Below are 18217 nucleotides of genomic sequence, written 5' to 3'. Positions count from 1 at the left end.
CTCAATATCATGCATATTGTATAAAAGGAGGATTAATTGAATACTGTTTTGCATCATCATACATGATCAATTTCTATACTAAAACTTTTAGTATGAAAACTTGGAATTACAAATAGACATAAAGCACATAACATTCACTCATTTATGGATTTCCTGCAATGGATTACGTTAATATCCAAAATCTCTACTCTTACTAGCTCGATGTGGATCAATCAAATATTCTGTTATTTTCTCTGTTGACGGTCTGACTTAACCAATTGAAATAATACACATTCCATTGGAAAATGTGCTGTACATATCTACAAATCAACTAAGTTGCACTTGCAATAAGTTTTCTGAAAATGGGGTGTTTTTTTAGACTGAAAGTGTTATTGTAAAATATAAGAAACAAGGAGTACATCCCCCCACCCTCCCAAAAAGGCAATGGTTTCATTTATTAAAAACTGCCTTCAGAAACCCCGCTGCCTAATGGTTAACATATGCCCTCACCTATTGCCAGTTTAATAAATGAAATAAATCATAAAGAATAACTAATAGCATTCCCTTAAAGACTCAATCATTTCCATTCTAAAAAAGGTCCTTAAAATATATTGTTTTGCTATAAATGAATGGGAACTTAAGCAGAAGAATTACACAAAAAAGGCTTTCTGACTAAAAGGTTAGTCTGCCAAGTGACCTTCAGTGGTCATCTTCAACAGCTTAATCATTGAAAATTTACAACCCATCCATCCTCACCTTGCAATAGATCTGTTTACTCCTCTGTAGGTTACTGAACACTCAAAACCAACATTCCTCCTTTTTAAATACCATCTTCAAAAACAATGGATTTCACTCTTAGCAACCTGGAGGAACTAGCTGATACTTTGATTTTGAAATCGCTTCTAAGACATGCTTAAATTAGTTTCTTCCCTTCCAGTTTTTTTTCCACTTCTTTTTACATTTAATAAATTCTTAATTTTCTTTCTAATCTAATTTGTTTAATCTAACTCACATCAAGGAGTGTTTCAAAGAAATTGAGGACAATAGATTAGGAGAGGGTAGAAGACTAAATGCATAAAAGAAGAAAGTTTTAAGAGAGAGTTTTGAACAAGTGAGAGAAGTGTAGTAGTAAAGTGATTTAGGCAGATAATTCCAGGGCATGTTCACCACGACTGAAGGATTATCTTGGGGAATTACATTCACACCAACATTGGAGTGAAACCACTGGAGATAAAAGCAGTGCAGGTTGCATAGTGTGACTGATAACTGAAGGAGTACACTTAGATAGGGATGGCTGAACTATTGAAGAGTTTCAAAACAAGGACAATGATGTTAAAACCAAACGATCACTGCAGCCTCACATGGAAATGAGTTTGGGAAGCTAACAGTAAACTCATAAAGGTGAGATTATGAAGGTAAGCATTCAAGAATGGATCCATGGTGCGACAAAGGCACGGATTAACAGGAACATTGAGTTTAGAAGCAGGAGCAAGCCATTTAGTGTTTTGAATCTGTCCCACTATACTGAAAGACTATGGCTGATGTAGTTGTGATCTCAGCTTCACATCAGCTAATCTATCCAATTTAGCCTTGAAGAAAATGCAAAAATATAGCCTCCATGAACTTCTGGGGAAGAGAATTCAATACTCTCATGAGCCTCAAAAAAGAATTCTCATTTCGGTCTTACAAGGGCCTCTTAGTCTTAAATTAGGTCACTCATTTTTAAGTCCTCTTCATTTTTTGGTTTCCTGTACAACAAGGAAACCTATTCTTGGTACCCACCCAGTGTCCTCAAGCCCTTATTTTTTTCCATTAGATAACCTTTCATTCTTCTCAATTCCAACATGTTCAATTTTTAAAAAAATCAGATAGTCCCACCATCATAGGAACGATTCAATAAACCGTCTTTGAACTGCTTTAAAAGAGTTACTTAATATTTGATTAACACAGACTAATGTTTCAGTGATGAAGAGAGAAAAGCAGGGGACCTCCTCATATATGAATGCAATTTTATAAACTGACTACAGATGGCGCATAGAGGTTAGTTTGTCTTAAAGTGCAGAAACTGTATCTTAATTCACTGAGGGGGACAACTGGGAAAGTTTTCAGATGTGGTGCCAGAAGATTATATGTGTAGGCAGAAACCAAAATGCAGCTTTGGTTCTATTTACATTGAGTTGGGATAAATACCTGACCCAGGATTTAACAGCAGTCATTCAGCTAGAACTATGATAGTTCTGAAATCAACTGTGAATATTGGGAGATAAAGTTGAGTGCCATCATAAATGTATCAAGTTAACCATAGATTTATGGATAATGCAACAAAATGTTAGCATTCATATGTTAAATAGGACTGAAGATGAAGCACGAGGAACACTAGTCATTGGAAAAATAATAGAAATAAAGTGATTTCAACAGTGAAGATAACATAGGAATGGAATCTGGATGGTGCAGAGCTGCAGAGATGTAGGAGTGATGAGAAATGGTAAAATAATTTGCATGGTCAATAATCTTAAATCAGCAAAGAACATATCCAATAAGTCACGACCAAAGTTGCACTTTTACAATGGTGGCATGGCCTCAGTAGAAATGACAAATTGCAATCAAACTTGCAGGATTAGAATACAGGATGATAGAACAAGTGAGTGCAGAGTTGTGTAGCAATATGAGCAAGGTTGGTCAGATATTGCAAAAATAATGTACTACTTCTTTGTGCTTGCAACTTGCAGAGGATTGTTTTGGCATAATTAGTACAGCAATTAACTTAATCCAGGAAATATCTGCTTAATTAAAATTATTAATGATGTATCAGTACATTCAATAATTATCTTAGCAGAGAATAATACAGAATGATTCATTTAAATATCAGTTGTCTTAGTGCAAATTATAATTAGTCAATATATTTTCCCCAGTGCAGTTTAAGAATGAAGTGCTCATCACTGTGGAAGTTATGTTATTTGAGTGATCACAGAGCAATTAGATCTATATCCAAGTAATGAACAAGCAACCAATGACAATAGGTACTCATTGCTTCCTATATCCAAGAGAATGATAATAACTGCTCCATTGGTTCAGTTAGTCTCTATCTTAGATTTCAGATAATGAGCAGCGGTAATACAGACTAGTGAGCTGTTTTGTTGTAATATGCTGGGGAATAAGGGGTTTTAAAGGTAATTAAAGCCAAACTCACTCTCCACCACTTCACTGCATTGCCCTTGTTAGTTCTCAGTTCATATTGCAGACAGTTGTTAACCAAATTATCATCAAACAATAACTGTCTTGCAGTGTAAGAAAAGGAAACTAGTTATTGTACAATATATCAATCATATCTCTTTATTAAGATTAACAATGGCTTTAGAATGTTTTATAAACTCATGCAAGCCTTCAGTAGCTACAACAATGTGTAGAGAAATTTCTCCGTGTAATTATCAATCAAATTCCAGCTTGAATGACAATCATACATTGCACCAATTATTCATTCCACAAAAAATAAAACTGCTCACTTGGTAGTACAGAACTTAAATATTGTTGAAAACAGAGATATGTTGCCAAAAACTGTCTTCTAGTCATCAGGACAAACGCAAGGATGCCAAATTTCAAATGATAATGATTTATACTACAGGAAGAGTGCGCAGACCAGCCAGGGTGGTGCCACTGAGGAAGAACTACAGGCTTACCAAAGTCCTGACTAATTCTTGCATTAATTCCTGGTGAGTACAAGATGAAAAAAGATTCAGCAACATTCCATTCTGTTCTTCACCCCTTTATTTCATTCTTTTTGTTAGATCCACTCAAATTACACTCTAACCTCACGATTTCTAAGAATACAATAAATGTTCAAATCTGCATTGAATATAATGCAACTGATATTTCCAGTGATATGCATAATATTCATTGTGGAACATAGAGTTACGGTCTGGAAACACAACGAACTGGAGCATTAATTAGGTTATTATTTTCCTCATCATTAACTTAAATCTCAGTGAATGTCATAGCACAATGTTATCCTACAGGTAGTGAGTGAAACTGACTTTCAAAATTTATAAAAACGACATAAAGGCAAAGATTGACAGCTGTGATTAAGCAGTGGTAATAGTCTGGATTGTCACCAATTCAGGATGGATTAGGGAATTCTTTAAAAATGGCAGGAGGGTCCTGATGTTTTTCCTCATCTCATTCCCATAATTTTTGTCTTTTCAGAGTGCCTTTTAATGGTGCAAATTTGTGAGATCCATTAGACTGTGCAAATAGCTGAGATCCAGGGAAAGCACGTTTGATTGACAGCTCTGCATCTCTGGTTAATATAGTCAGTAGCTCAACATTTATTTGCATAAGGTCAAAAGTTTTTGATATTAATAACTTAAAGGCTGTGGTGATTGACACTTGTGGTAGGTAATAAATGAATTACTTTCTTTGAAAATGTTTAGCACAGTCTATCGTCTCAAGAGGGTTCTATATAGTGTAGAGTGGGTGAACGGTCATTGAAATGCCATGTCTTGGCATAGGGGTGTGAGGGGTCATGGAATGTGGGCAACTGGCGTATGCTAGCATTGACGGGGCATGAGAAGTGCGTGAGGGTGAAAGCCTGTGACAATAAAAGGCCTTACTTTTTCCATTATAACCAGGATGTCTATCGGCAGTGGGAAAGGACTCTACAGACTTCTTTGGCATCCAGCAGCCACTGCCTCCGACCTCTTTCCTGGGTTGATTGGCTGGTTATTGGGGCAAGTGAGAATGTGGAGCTATTGTTATGATTTTATTGAATGGTGGAGTGCACTTGCAGAACCAAGTGTTCTGCTCCTAATTCATGTGTTTACTTGCTGGAGCCCACATCTGCCATCATTCATGGACTGTGAAAATCATGTCTCTGGAGCTGTTTTCTGACATCTCATGAGGAGGGTGGATAAAGTCAAAAATTTTTCTGACTTTGGCTATTGACCTCTGGGATGAAAATCTAGGCCAATATCTCTACATACACTTCTACAATGCATATAGATGAAAGAGACCTCTGTTACAGTCTGCCTTTCAACTGACCATCTTCTAAGCAAATTAATATGGCACTTTAGGTATTCTTCTTTTGCATCATCGAAAAAATTGCAGGATATTTTAAATGGGTGAAATTTCTTTGCCTATAAGACCAATACGATTATAAATATTACCAAATAGGAATAAGGGTACAGTTTGATTGTTATTTAATCGGCGTGGGGGGGGGGGGGGGGAGAAGAAGGAAAGAAGGAAAGAAGGAAAGAAGGAAAGAAGGAAAGAAGAAGGAAAGAAGGAAAGAAGGAAAGAAAAGAAAGAAAAGAAAAAGAAAGAAAGAAAATAAAGAATGCAACTATTTTTTGGGAACATAGTCGGTTCTGCTATAACATGTGGTTCTTCAACACGAATAGATTTAATCCGACAGAAGAATTTAGGCTGTTATTTGTAGAATGCGAACTTTCTTACCTGTATTGGCTACAACATGATTCCAGCCCCATTAGTTTAAATGGAGCAGCTATTGTGTGGTTTTCTGATAACATGAGATTGTACAAGAACAGAACTATCATGTTGTAGCAGAACTGACTATATTTGAATAAAACACAAAATAAAAGGAACGTTTTTTTTCTGTCACTTGTTTCACCAAATTCTAATCTTTCAATTTTGGATGATTTTAATCCTTTCCTTTATTTAATTTACTCACTCATTAGACATAAATTGACAATTGATTAAAAGAATATAAATTCAGCTATATATCCCTTCTATTCTAAACCTCAATTTGTGCAACTACTGAACCGTGGGATCATTATGGATTACTTTCACGTGAACCTTTATAAATATACGTTCCAGACCACAAACCAATGCCATCTTTTTAACTCTTTATTAATGAATATATTAAATCTCCCATGGATGTTTTGCTGAAACAGGAAAATATGGTCGAATGCTTAAAAATGGAAAATATTTTAACCTCTGTGCTTACCTTGGCCTTCCCAGTACTTTGCAGAATGTGCACTAATGCACAAGCCATCTCCTCCTTGCTCTTGACACTCAACACAGGCTCCAACACTGAGCACAACAGCATATAGTTATTAGTAGTGTACTCAGCAAATTCTTTGTACAGCTCCATTGGAAGAATGCTCATGCTCTGATAGCGAGCTTTGATTCTGATCATTGGCCCCACTGATTTGCCCTTGCTGGGGTTGGGCATGCTCACAGGATACCATTTCTCTAGAAACTGTCGTCCTGTCACAGTCGCTATTGGGATGTTCACCAGACCCACGTAGTTATTCTTATCTTTCTTTTTCTTTTTATCAGTCTCTTTATACAAGTGCACTGTAATGTTTCTGACTGCGGGCAGGTTACTGAACTCAAAGTGCTCTCCCCAGAAAACATTGTCTGTTTTCAGCTTGCAAGTAGTCCGTGCATACAGTGTATCATCAAGGCAGAGTTCACAGAAATACTTTTTCTTGGCTGGCAGATCCTTGGCTTCAATAATCCATAGTTTGAGCAGGTTCTCTACCCGTCTGCTGTTGTCCTAAGACAGAAGAAAGGAACAGTAACAGTTAATTTCAACCTCTGATAAACTGCTCTTCATTTTTTTAAAATTACAATAATAAGTTTTCATGATTATGATTCCTCTTAGTATTGTTATGACCATAATTTTGGAGATCCAACATCTACTGCATCACCATATTCAGCAGTAATAATCCCCAACACATCAAAATAATTCCCACTTTTATTAACAGTTTACTTCCTAACATTACTCTTAATTATGGAAGAAAATGAACCATGCAGATTTTTCATTTCTTGATTAATCATCTGGTTAACTAGCATTAACTTACACAGCTGGATGAAGTGTTTAATTTACTCCTGAAAGAAAATTTTAAATGTGTCTTTATACTGTAGTTTGTGTATAGATATAATGCCTTTTTGTTTTGTTCTCAAACCTCCATACTGCTGAGTGTGTGGCTAAGCAATCTTTACTCAAGGGCATATGATAGTAGCCAGCAGTTGACCATTTCCTATATCTTGTTAAAGAGGCACTACCTGCCTGGAGTCAACATATCCTTGGAGAAATTAAACTCTGGAATCAACTTACATTCCCAAGTGTTGTATCCACGTTTAGCGTCAGTCCATTAACTTATGATGCTATTTTTAAATCAACGTAACAGTCTCCACAATGTGGGCTGCCGGGTGTACAGTTATTGTTCAGCCCTAAAATGAACAGCACACTAAGCCACCTCAAAGGCATTAAATGTCAAGAATGTAGACCAAGTAAAGTGGTTGGATTTGGATTGATTCCCCAAGGAACATTAGTGAACCAGTTAGATTTTTATGACAAGATCATTTTCCCCAGGAGCCACAAATTACCAGATATATTCAAATTATTTCACAACTTGTTACAGTAGGATTGAAACATATCATGTCTTAGCTCCTGATCCAGTACCATAACATGACCCTACTGCATTCTTCAGATTGACTCAAATAAAAAGTTATATTAATGTTAGTTGTCTCATCAAAATTATATTTAAGCCTATGCATCAAAAATAAATGGAGAAACAAAAACAGGAAATCAGGTAAATTAATACAAAAAAGGATTTTATTTAACGATCCATAGTCTAGCAAACAACTGATACAAATGGAGAAATGTTTAATATGATTGGATATGTTTTGATATTCACAATTTCAACAAAAATTGTTAATCTTTTTAATGGTTATGCTTGTGTTCAAGAGAAAAACAGGGAAATATTATATCACTGTTTGGCTAATACTAGAATCACAGAATCAACTAACTAAAACAATTTCTAAAATTTCATCTCCAGGTATTACTTATTTCTATTTAGGCTTGTTCTTCTGATACACTTATTATGTGAAAAGCTTTATTTTGACATTCTTTGTAGTGTCAGGATAGTAGTATCCTACCAGCCTGCTGGCACCACTGAACATCAGGCACTGATCAGATACAGACTTAATTGATTGGGGAACAGTTGAAAAAAAAAAGACAAGATATTCTTCTATTCTGCTAATGCAGCCCATACATGACACACACACAATAAATTCAAAATGGACATTACTTTCAAGCAAAATAGAGTTGAGGGGTCAGTTGACTTTTCTTGCTTGTTAATACCCTAGGAACAACAAGACCCCACTGAGATAATCTTCATATCTGGACAAATCATCAAAATGCAAATGACCTTTCTGGACAAATTTCTGATTAAATTTGAAAATAATTTTCCTGTAATTTAATGGTTGCCCTTCTCCAAGTTATTAATTAAAAAAAATCACAATGCTGCTTGCAGACTTCGGCCTAAGTTGAAATCCAGAAAATGAGTATGCAATGTATCTATCCATCATGGCATTATGTGAAGGGACGAAGCCCAGATCCCATTGTTGGAAAATGGCTCAGTCATCAGAAACCAAAGCAAACAAGCAATAAACCCACAGCATATCAATCTACCAAAAACTCCAGACTCTTTTCTTCAGTGGAACAAAAGGATGACCAACTTGCACAGTTTTCAAATCTTCACTCCAGGGAAAAACAGTGCAACCAAAGAATTTTCAAGAGCTAAATAAATGCTACCTCTTTTAAAATCACAATCTTTTCTCTGAACAAGGGTGGGTGTAATCTTGCATATTTTTGAGTGCTGAATTGTAATCTTTATTTTCAAACTGAACCAGAAACCTGTCATTTGACCACTTTCCCAGTTACAGCACTCAGGAGTTGAACTTCTCTTCTGATCTAAGAAAAGATCTTGGTCAGTTGAGTGGTGAAAAAAGGGGAATGAGCCCAATCATTTCTCAATTAGTAACATATGGCAGAAGGATTCAGGAGTAGTGCTATCAATTGTAATTTTATTACCCAAAATCCCTACTAATGAAGTGAACTTAAATGGAAATGCACAGATTGGAACATTATGAAACTGCTACTGACAAATCTGCAAAATGAGCTGACACACAGTACTCCCCTACTTCTGGAATGCACTCAGAATTACTCCCTATATTTAACTATCAGCATAAACTGGCCCCAATGTGGAAAATCAATTGGAAATTTATGGCTTTTAGTTGTTAAATATAACTTTTAAAAGAATTGTTTATTACCCTTTGCACTGTCAAATGGACTCTTGCTTTTAATATTTTAGAGGGTGAATAAATTCAGCTCAAGGTTATATCTTAAGAATATACATTTATCTCCACTGAACCCTTGGTGCTGATTACTATGCTATTGACATGTGTCACCACAATCATATTGGCTGTCAAATTTCACATGATAAATAGCCACTTGAATGAGGTACCAGAAGACTATCGCTGCACTTACAAAACCCTACTGTCCGCAAGTTAAGATCTGCAGTACTTTTATCTGTTGAAGTGCACTCTTGTTATTATTTTGCAATTTCTATATTAAGATAACAGTCCAAACTGTTTACTGTTGTCCCCATTTGTTATGGCTTTATCCACTTAAGTCAATACTTGGCCACTTGCGAAGCCAGTGGATCTCTGAAACAGTGGTTAAAACACGTTGTGCACTGCTAAAGAGTTGTACAGGATGGTTTTGGGTTTACATCTAAGTTGATTTCTGATTTGAAGGATCAGAGAGAGATCATTCAGGGTTTGGACTGCCATTGTATGATTGAGAATAGAACATTGTAGGTGCACCCATAACAAATGGTCTGCAGCAATCCAAGGCAGCAGCTCATTGCAACCTTATCAAGGGCAGTTAGACAGCAGCAATAAACGTTGACCGAGCAGTGAAGCAGACATCCTAATGATGAATTTTTAAGAAATCACAGTTGATAATATCATGATGTGCATGCCATGTTTCTGAGATTTGCAGATCATCCATCTGCAAGATATACCAACACATTAAATTGGAGCCATTTGAAAATTTTAAAAGATGTTAAGAAGGAAATGTTAAGCCATTTAAAATTGGTTTCTAACATAGCAAAAACTTCAAGCTTTGGTGATAGATTCGTACAGGTTTATAGGCTGTTTCATCACTAGTTCTGTTTGCTTATAAGGAAGCAAGGAATTCTGACTTTTGGAATAAAGCCCTGGAGGTTGGACATACTGGTCCAATTACTTTGTACAATTTAACATGCTGAGCATCTGATTATGCTCATACCTAAATACCTTCACTTTCTACTGCAGTCCAGGTTTGCTCTGCATGATGCAGCCTTAGGAACGTATTCAAATTATGAAGCTGTTCTTTGGCAGCTGGCCTGTTTTTATATAGAATCTGCTTTTTCACAGCTTACAATGAGAATTCAGAGGGGATTTCAAACAAATAGTAAGCCAATTCCTTCACGTTGAGTTCCACTATAACTTCACAGAAATATTGATAGAAATTTGCAGTGGGCAACCTAAATCACTTTCCTGAGCGAACTGCCACTTCAAAACTGCAAACGAAGTTTGTTTCAAGCAATGTAGTAAGGCCATTACAGCCACAGGTTTTGTTGTGTCTGCAGTGCAGTAAATGCTAGGTGGCTAAATTGTCCAACTGAAAGCAATATTTTACTTTACATATTCTAACATTGACCAAATACTTGGTACAAACCTACGAAATCTGAGCAGGAGTACACCACTGGGGCTCTTGAGCTAGCTCTGCTTGCCATAATGACCATGGCTGATCAGATTTTTAAATTTCATTCACAGGATGTGGGCATCACTCACCACACCAGCATTTATTGCCCACCCCTAATTGCCCTTGAATGGCTACAGTCTATTTGGTGGAGATCCCACAATATAACTAGAGAGGGAGTTCTAAGGTTTTAATGCCAGCAACACTGAAAGAATAGTTAAAAATTTCTAAGTTAGGAAGATGGGTGGCTTGGAGAGGAACTTGCAGGTGGTGTTGTTCCTGTTTATCTGCTGCCCTTGTCCATCTGAACAGTAATTCCTTAAACCCATTACCATTTAAGGAACATGCTGCTTAAGGAACCTTATTGAATTGCTGAAGTATTACTTGTTGATAGTACATCCTGCTGGTACTAAGCATTGGTGGAGGGACAGAATGTTTGCGGATATGGTGTGAATTGAACCGGCTGCTTTGTTCTGGATGGTGTCAGGCATCTTGAGTGTTTTTGGAGCCGCACTCAGTCAGCTAAGTTCTTTGCACTTAGAGTCATAGAGTTGTACAGCACGGAAACAGACCCTTCGATGCAACTTGTCCACGCTGACCAGATATCCTAAATTAATCTAGTTTGGGACATGTTGCAGTTGTGCAGGACATCAGATAGGCCACTTTCAGAATACTGTGTTTTTCATTCTGATCTCCCTGCTATAGCAAATATTTGGTCCACATCCCTCCAAACCCTTCCTATTCATATATCCATCCAGATACCTTTTAAATGTTGTCAATTGTACCAGCTTCCACCACTTCCTTTGGCACCTCATTCCATGCATGCACCACCCTCTGTGTGGAAAACGTTGACCCTTAGGTCCCTCACCTATCTCACCTTAAACCAATGCCCTCTAGTTCTGGACTCCCCTAACCTGAGAAAAATAATTTCGCTATTCACCCTCTCCACGCCACTCATGATTTTATAAACCTCTATAACGGTACCTCTTAGCTTCTGATATTCTTGGGAAAATAGCCCCAATCTATTTAGCCTCTCCCTATTGCTCAAATCTTCCAACCCCAGCAAACCTGCATCCTTTCAGGCTTAACAACATCTTTGCTATAGCAGGGAGACCAGAATCGAGCACAGTATTCTAAAAGTGGCCTATCCAATGTCCTGCACAACTGCAACATGACATCCTATACTTAATGCACTGACCAATAAAGGCAAGAGTATCAAATATCTGCTTACTACCTTGTCTGCCTGTGACTCCACCTTCACGGAACTATGAACCTGCACCCCAAGGTTTTTTTGTTCAGAAACACTCCCCATTAACTGTATAAGTCCTACCATGATTGTCCTTACCAAAATGCAACAGCTCACATTTATCCAATTAAACTCCACCTGCCACTCCTTGGCCCATCGCCCCATTTGATCAAGGCCCCCTTGTACTTAGAAATAACCTTCTTCACTGTCCACTACACCACCAATGTTGGTGTCATCTGCTTATTTTATAAAACTAAAACAATTTTAAAATCCAAAGCTATATAGCAATGAAATACAGATTAAGTCAGATGCAAGCTAACTTAATCCTCTCAACTAATGACCGGTTGTGTGACTGATGCTTTGCAGGGCTGATTATGTGTTTGTTTGAACTTAATCCATTTAACAGAACAGTCAATTCACTGCTTTTGTCCTGACATGAAACGGTTTAGACCTACATCAAAGCAAGAACACCAACATAACTCAGTAAACGGAAAGCCCATAAACACTCTTGTTTATGTTTGTTTCAAATTTCCAAGGTTTGCAGATTTTTGCTTTTATTAAATACATTACTTTCTTATTCAGCAGTCAGGTTCTAAATTGATGCAGGAGTGTACTGAAACCATCACGAGTGGAACCATGCAGGATTTTCCTATCTCGGATAGGAGAAACAGCTTGGGACCTTTACCCAGTGCTCAGGCGAAACAGTCACTCACTATGGTTTACAAGGAAGCAGACTTCTATTGGCCTGGACTGTTTGCCATCTTTTCTCTCAAAGTGTAAGGGCCAATAAGAGGCCTTCCAGCTTGACTGAAGCAGCAGGCTGCAGTAAAGGTTAAGTAAGTCGTTCAGAGGACACTTCAAGATGGAGGCTCCCTCACTTCAGCTTTTCCAAATCCAAATTTTAAAATGGTTTCTGCAGTCAGGCCACCGCAGCTTACAACATGAACAGAAAATCTCTCCTAATTGGAGACTGCCTCCATACACCCAACATGGCTTCGCCACTTGCAGGCACCTTGAGGTCATGAGCTCAGGGAGCTGGATTGGATACCAGATGCATTCGGGTGGGTAGCCCTGCCACCAATGGCACCCTCTCCACCTCCACCAGTACCCCCAATCTCCTTAAAAATAGCCCAGAGGCAAAAAGGAGGAACCATGACTATATTTTAGTTCTCACCTGGCTCTGATCCCAGGCTCCGCTGGGGCTGAAAATATTGTGCCATAATTCACACCAGTGTTTTTGTATCCGTCTACTAACACAAAGCTACTTTCTAATTACTGAACATGAGATGAAATTGAATATGCAGGAGTGTGAAATGATGCATCTAACCAGAGGGAGAAGCAATCTGACCTAATGCCCAAGATCTAAGTAGTGTCTTGGGATAGAGGAACTTGGGAGCTTCATGTGAATAGAAGGTGTAAGGACATACTGAGAGAATAACTATCAAAGTATATGGGATTGTGGGCTTCAAAAATAGAGGTTTTGAGTACAAAAACAAAAAAAAATTATACCAAACCTTTATGAAATTTGTGAGGCTGTTCGCAACAACTTTAAACTTAGCATGGCATTAAAACCCAGATATGTAGTTAACAAGGGATAACATTTACAAGGATTGGTACAGAAAGCCAAAAACATAACAAAAGGTATGTTGAGAGCTCCTGTGGTGCAGCTGTAACCCCCCACCTCTGAGGCAGGAAACCCAGGTTCAAGTTCCACCTGCTCCACAGATATTATCACACATCCCTGATTAGGTTGGTTAGAAAATATCTACATCTGGGAGGGGGTCTAGTGGTAGCAACCTTATCTCTGAGTCAGGAGACCCGGGTTTTCATCCCTCCTGCTTTAGAAGTGTGTCATAATATCTCTCAATAGGTTGATTAAAATATTTAAAAACATAACTGTGAAGTTTTTGTTGATTCAATGACATCCAAACAATTACATTCTGCATGGAATCTCAACAGTGCACCTGATGAAGAATAAGATGATCATGGATAGCAACCTCAGGATTTACACATATAACTGCACATGTGGGTTCCAGAAGCAGCATCAGTTGTACAGGGTAATAATGATTAACATTGACAGTTTCAAAGTCACTAATTTATGCAGAATTCAGGCTAATATGAAATGTTAGTCACCAGACAACAGTTGGTTCTGCTATAACATGTGTTTCTTCAACACAAATTGGCTTTAACAGGATTGAAGAATTTAGACTATTATTTGTAGAATGAGAACTTTCCTTACCTGTATTGGCTATAATACGATTCCAGTCCCATTAGTTTAAATGGTGTGGCTATTGCGTGATTATCTTATAATATGCGATCACACAAGAATGCAACTATTGTGTTATATCAGAACTGACTGTACAAGAACATGTACAGCTTCTCTCAGCTGTTAGTCACTCTACAACCATCTGAACTAAAGTGGAAGGTCTAAAATGATGGATTTTTAAAAATGTTTTGTGCTAACTGTGTTTTGCTTGTAGAAGCAACGATTTAATTATTATAATGGCAATATTCACACTCGTAGAAGATCTCCAAGGCTTCATGGATTGAGAAGTAATATGGTCACAAAGCAGGACAGCATACATGCAAATAGGGTGTACCATATCTTAGTTCAAAAGGGCAACTAAACTGAGTCACAGACTACAGAAAATCATTTCTGGAACTTCCATGGAAATCCATTTGATAGTTTTATGAAAGTCTGAAACACTGCTCTGTATAAAGCTCAATTAAAAGAAAAATTGCAAATTGATACTCAAAATTGAACTTTATAAGGCGGCAATAAAAAGTGAAAGTTGTGGAGAAACTCGGGTCTAATAGCATCTCTGGAAAGAGAAACATAGTTAGCACAGCAAGTCCAAAAATGACTGTTTTTTGTACTATAGAAAGTTAAACAAATGATGGGTTTTATATAAATGGGCATAAATCCATCACTTCTCTAACTTTCTCTTCAGTTTTTAAGAAGAGACATATTGAACTTCAACCATTAATTTTCTTTCTTCCCATAGATATAGTCAGATCTGATGAGTTTCTCTAGCACTTCATGTTTGTATTTCCAGTTTCTAGCATCTGCACCATTTTGTTTTCATTTATAAGGCAAGCAACAATACCTTTGAACCTTGTAGTCAGTTTTCTTTTTACCTTATTTGGCTGTACTGCACGGCGTAGATTTTCCATCCACTTATCCCTTTCTGCTACTGAACGACATGAGAAGCATTTGCTGCCTGTTGAAGTTGTCACCTGCATTAATGATAAATTGATTTCTCAGTATTATTTTAATTCAATTTGTCTTCCACATAATCTGTCAGTAAGCTCCCATTACGAAATATTAAAATGTTTTCATCTAATGTGAAACACATAGGCAATCAGCTGCCCATACCTTTTTGCCATATAAATCAAAAGGAATTCAAGTTCATTCAGTAAGTTACGAGATCTCATTTGAGAGTGACAGCAATAACAGAATCGAGGAGATCTGGCTGTAGAATTATTTTGCTAGGGAAGTAAATAGTGTACGTTCCTCCTCCTCCTAAGGAATTCTTGTTCTGATAGGGCGCATGCACATTTTGGGCAAGGACAAACTTAGGTTTACCTGAGATGTCAGAGATCAAAAAATATACTTATAGATGAATAATTTCAACTTGGGCAAAGTTGTTATTCTTGGAAGATATTTAACAATTTCACAAAAAACTGCTCAGGTTGAGTGTGTTGCATTTTGCTCAATAGACAACAACTGTCACTTTGATTACATGGATACATTTCAACAACGAGGGTGTCATTTCACAATGACAACAAAAGCATTAATTAGATTTCAAAAATAGAGGGAATTTTTATTTGAAAACAAATCCTTTGATGTCATGCTGCAATCAAATAGGTGTTTGCTGATTAGTGACTCATCCTTCATATTAAGCTACAAATATTAAATTTGAAATGCATGGAATTTTATTTGAATGGTCTTCAGTTTCACAAAATTACTGCTAAACATTATTTAAAAATGGAGGTAGTGTAGTCTTCAAAGCATTGTTAGAATTACAATAAATAATGCAACATGAATCAGTTAATATATTTGAATTTAATAACTCCACATAGAACATGCTCAAAATAATGAAAAATAGGTCTTTTGTGTCCAAACTGCCTTTAGTTTTTTTTTAACAAACATCCATACTGACCTCAATAACACAAAAGCAGCAGAAGATTTGGTTGAAGTGTAGACTCTTAGAATACAATTAACCCACTCCCACAACATGGAAGTAATAACATGGGTGACCTGGGATGCTTATTAATACATACAGAATGTTACCAAGTATTACCATAGTCAACTGAGCACTAAAATAGTCTAACAGACATAATCCGGACTGAACAACAGCGTGTACGCAAGAAATTAAGGTCTGCCCTCAGGGTACTTTACATGTTTTTCTCAAAAAATGAGTGTGCTTAAAAAGTGGACTAACCTCAGAGGATTGCAATATTAGCAAGTATTAGTGAACTTAATTACTTATTTTGTACACATATACAATTCTTCATTTAATACTCACCTTGAGAAGTTCTGATTTTCTTATGAATTGTACTGCAATATTGTATGATTAGCAATAAACGAAGGGGCCCTAACAATTACCAACTTGAACGAGCATTATTTTTAATAAGCTCTAGCTTATTTCTTGAAGTTGCCTGGCAGGGTTCAATGAATGCTCATAGCTTATTGAAATTATGGAGGAGAGGCCCCATTTTGCAAATAAGAATTGGGCCTCTTGACTTTTATTTTACATTTATTCATGGAATGTAGTGCACTACTAAGGCCATAATTTATTACTCATCCCTAATTGCCCTTGAGAAAATAATGGTGAGTCACCTTCTTTAATACAAATGAGGGTCTTCGTAAGGCCATTTCAGAAAGCAGTTCAGAGTCAACCAAATTGATGAGGATCTGGCATCGCACATATGTCAGACTGGAAAATGAAAGCAGATTTCCTTCATAAAGGACATTAGTGAACCAGCTGCATTTTTATAACATGGTCACCAGTACTGTGATGAGCTTTATAATTCCAGAATTGTTTAATTAACTTAATTTAAATTCCCCAGCTACCATTCAAACGTGTTAGGCCATTAGTCCAAACCATTACTCTTGCTGACAGACAGTAAAAACTCGGTTTAACTGAACCTCTAGCATCAGAAGGAATGAAGGGCACTGATCAGGACAGATAGGGGAGTCGAATGGGCTCCCTAGAGAAAAGGGTGTCTTGGGGAAGGAGGCTAGATGGGGAGAAAGATCAGACAGACACAGGATTTTGACAACCAGATGTAAACCACAGGCTTGAATCCAGCACATACTGTTTTCCTTGCGTGTTCCTTGTAGAATCTCACATTTTCCTTCATGTTTGTATTGGCTGGATGTCAATGGAATAAATAATCCTACTTCATGACCTTTCAGCTGGCCATGTGTTAAAACTGCATGGTACATTTCTGGTATAATCAGCAGGATTCCACAGCATAGAGGTGTGGTAGATGAAGTTGACAGATGCTTAGCCAAGATGGAGTTGATGCTAGAGGAACTGAAAGCAGCAGGTTCCACAAAGGAAGCTAAAACCGCACTGGTATGAGTTAAGACCCAGGCATCAGCACAAGAAATTGAAACTTTAGGCCAAACTAGGGTAGAGGCTCCACCGATGTATTTTCTTGATATTATGAACAATGGAAACAGTATGCCTAATTGTTAATGAGTACAAAGCTGGTATACCTGAAGAAAGACTGGAAACACTCAATGGTTCAATGCTTGAAAGATGGATTTAGGACCCAAAGCTGGTTATGACATGCAAGGACCTCAATGTAAATGAGTAGGCTGCGTTCATGATGAAATATCTCTGTGGGAAAGCCCATTGGGGAATATTGGGAAGAGATACAGATTTTCAGTAACATCTGCTGTGGATCTTTGAGCTGCTGACAAGGATTTTGAGGACAACAGTAAGCGACGTAGCTACTGGACAGGTTTTATGAGCAGAAGCAACGTGAAGGACCTTGTCGCTGTACCCTTGGAGGTGGTGAAGTTATTCAATGGCATCAGCCTTAATGAATGATGAAGCAGGGAAACAAGTTCCCCAGCATGGAATCGCTGGTCATCAAGAAACGTATAGACATCTTTGCAATGAATTTTATCCAGTAGTGATAGAACTCTAAAACATTTTCAAGATCATGCAGGCCATTCTCACCCATGTTCAAAAACCTTCAATTCTTGCCAGAGGATTAGTACAAGACTAGTTTGTCTGTTTCAGTGTTCCGTATTGGTTTCATAGGCACAACGTTGAGAACAAGATCCACAGTGATGCATTTTGAGGGGTCTAATAAGTGAAGGATATACACAATTAATGATAGGTCCCTTGGGAGTTTCAAGGATTGTGAAGTGATCTGCGAGTGTCATGAATCCAAGGGGTGTATCCATTGTGGGAAAG

The 18217-nt window shown here is 37.4% G+C and overlaps 1 protein-coding gene across 10 annotated transcripts in view; it reads right to left on the bottom strand.

The window, feature by feature from the left end:
* LOC122564877 (disabled homolog 2-interacting protein-like) overlaps positions 1–18217 on the bottom strand; it is a 699362-nt gene that overhangs the window by 83814 nt on the left and 597331 nt on the right. For 9 of the 10 annotated variants that reach the window (XM_087998388.1, XM_043720268.2, XM_043720270.2 and 6 more), the window contains 2 exons: positions 14919–15017; positions 5939–6493 (listed from right to left, as the gene is read on the bottom strand). In XM_087998388.1, coding sequence (XP_087854514.1) covers positions 5939–6493; positions 14919–15017 — 654 coding nt within the window. Of the gene's footprint in view, positions 1–5938; positions 6494–14918; positions 15018–16623; positions 16721–18217 lie in introns of those variants that run through there. The other variant, XM_087998392.1, reaches the window with a different exon arrangement.

Source organism: Chiloscyllium plagiosum, unplaced genomic scaffold, assembly GCF_037043375.1.
Source record: "Chiloscyllium plagiosum isolate Xiang-an unplaced genomic scaffold, Cpla_swu_hap1 HiC_scaffold_21, whole genome shotgun sequence".
Lineage (NCBI taxonomy): Eukaryota > Metazoa > Chordata > Chondrichthyes > Orectolobiformes > Hemiscylliidae > Chiloscyllium > Chiloscyllium plagiosum.
The sequence above is the reverse complement of the archived record's forward strand: the minus strand, read 5'-3'. Positions and strand labels throughout refer to the sequence as shown.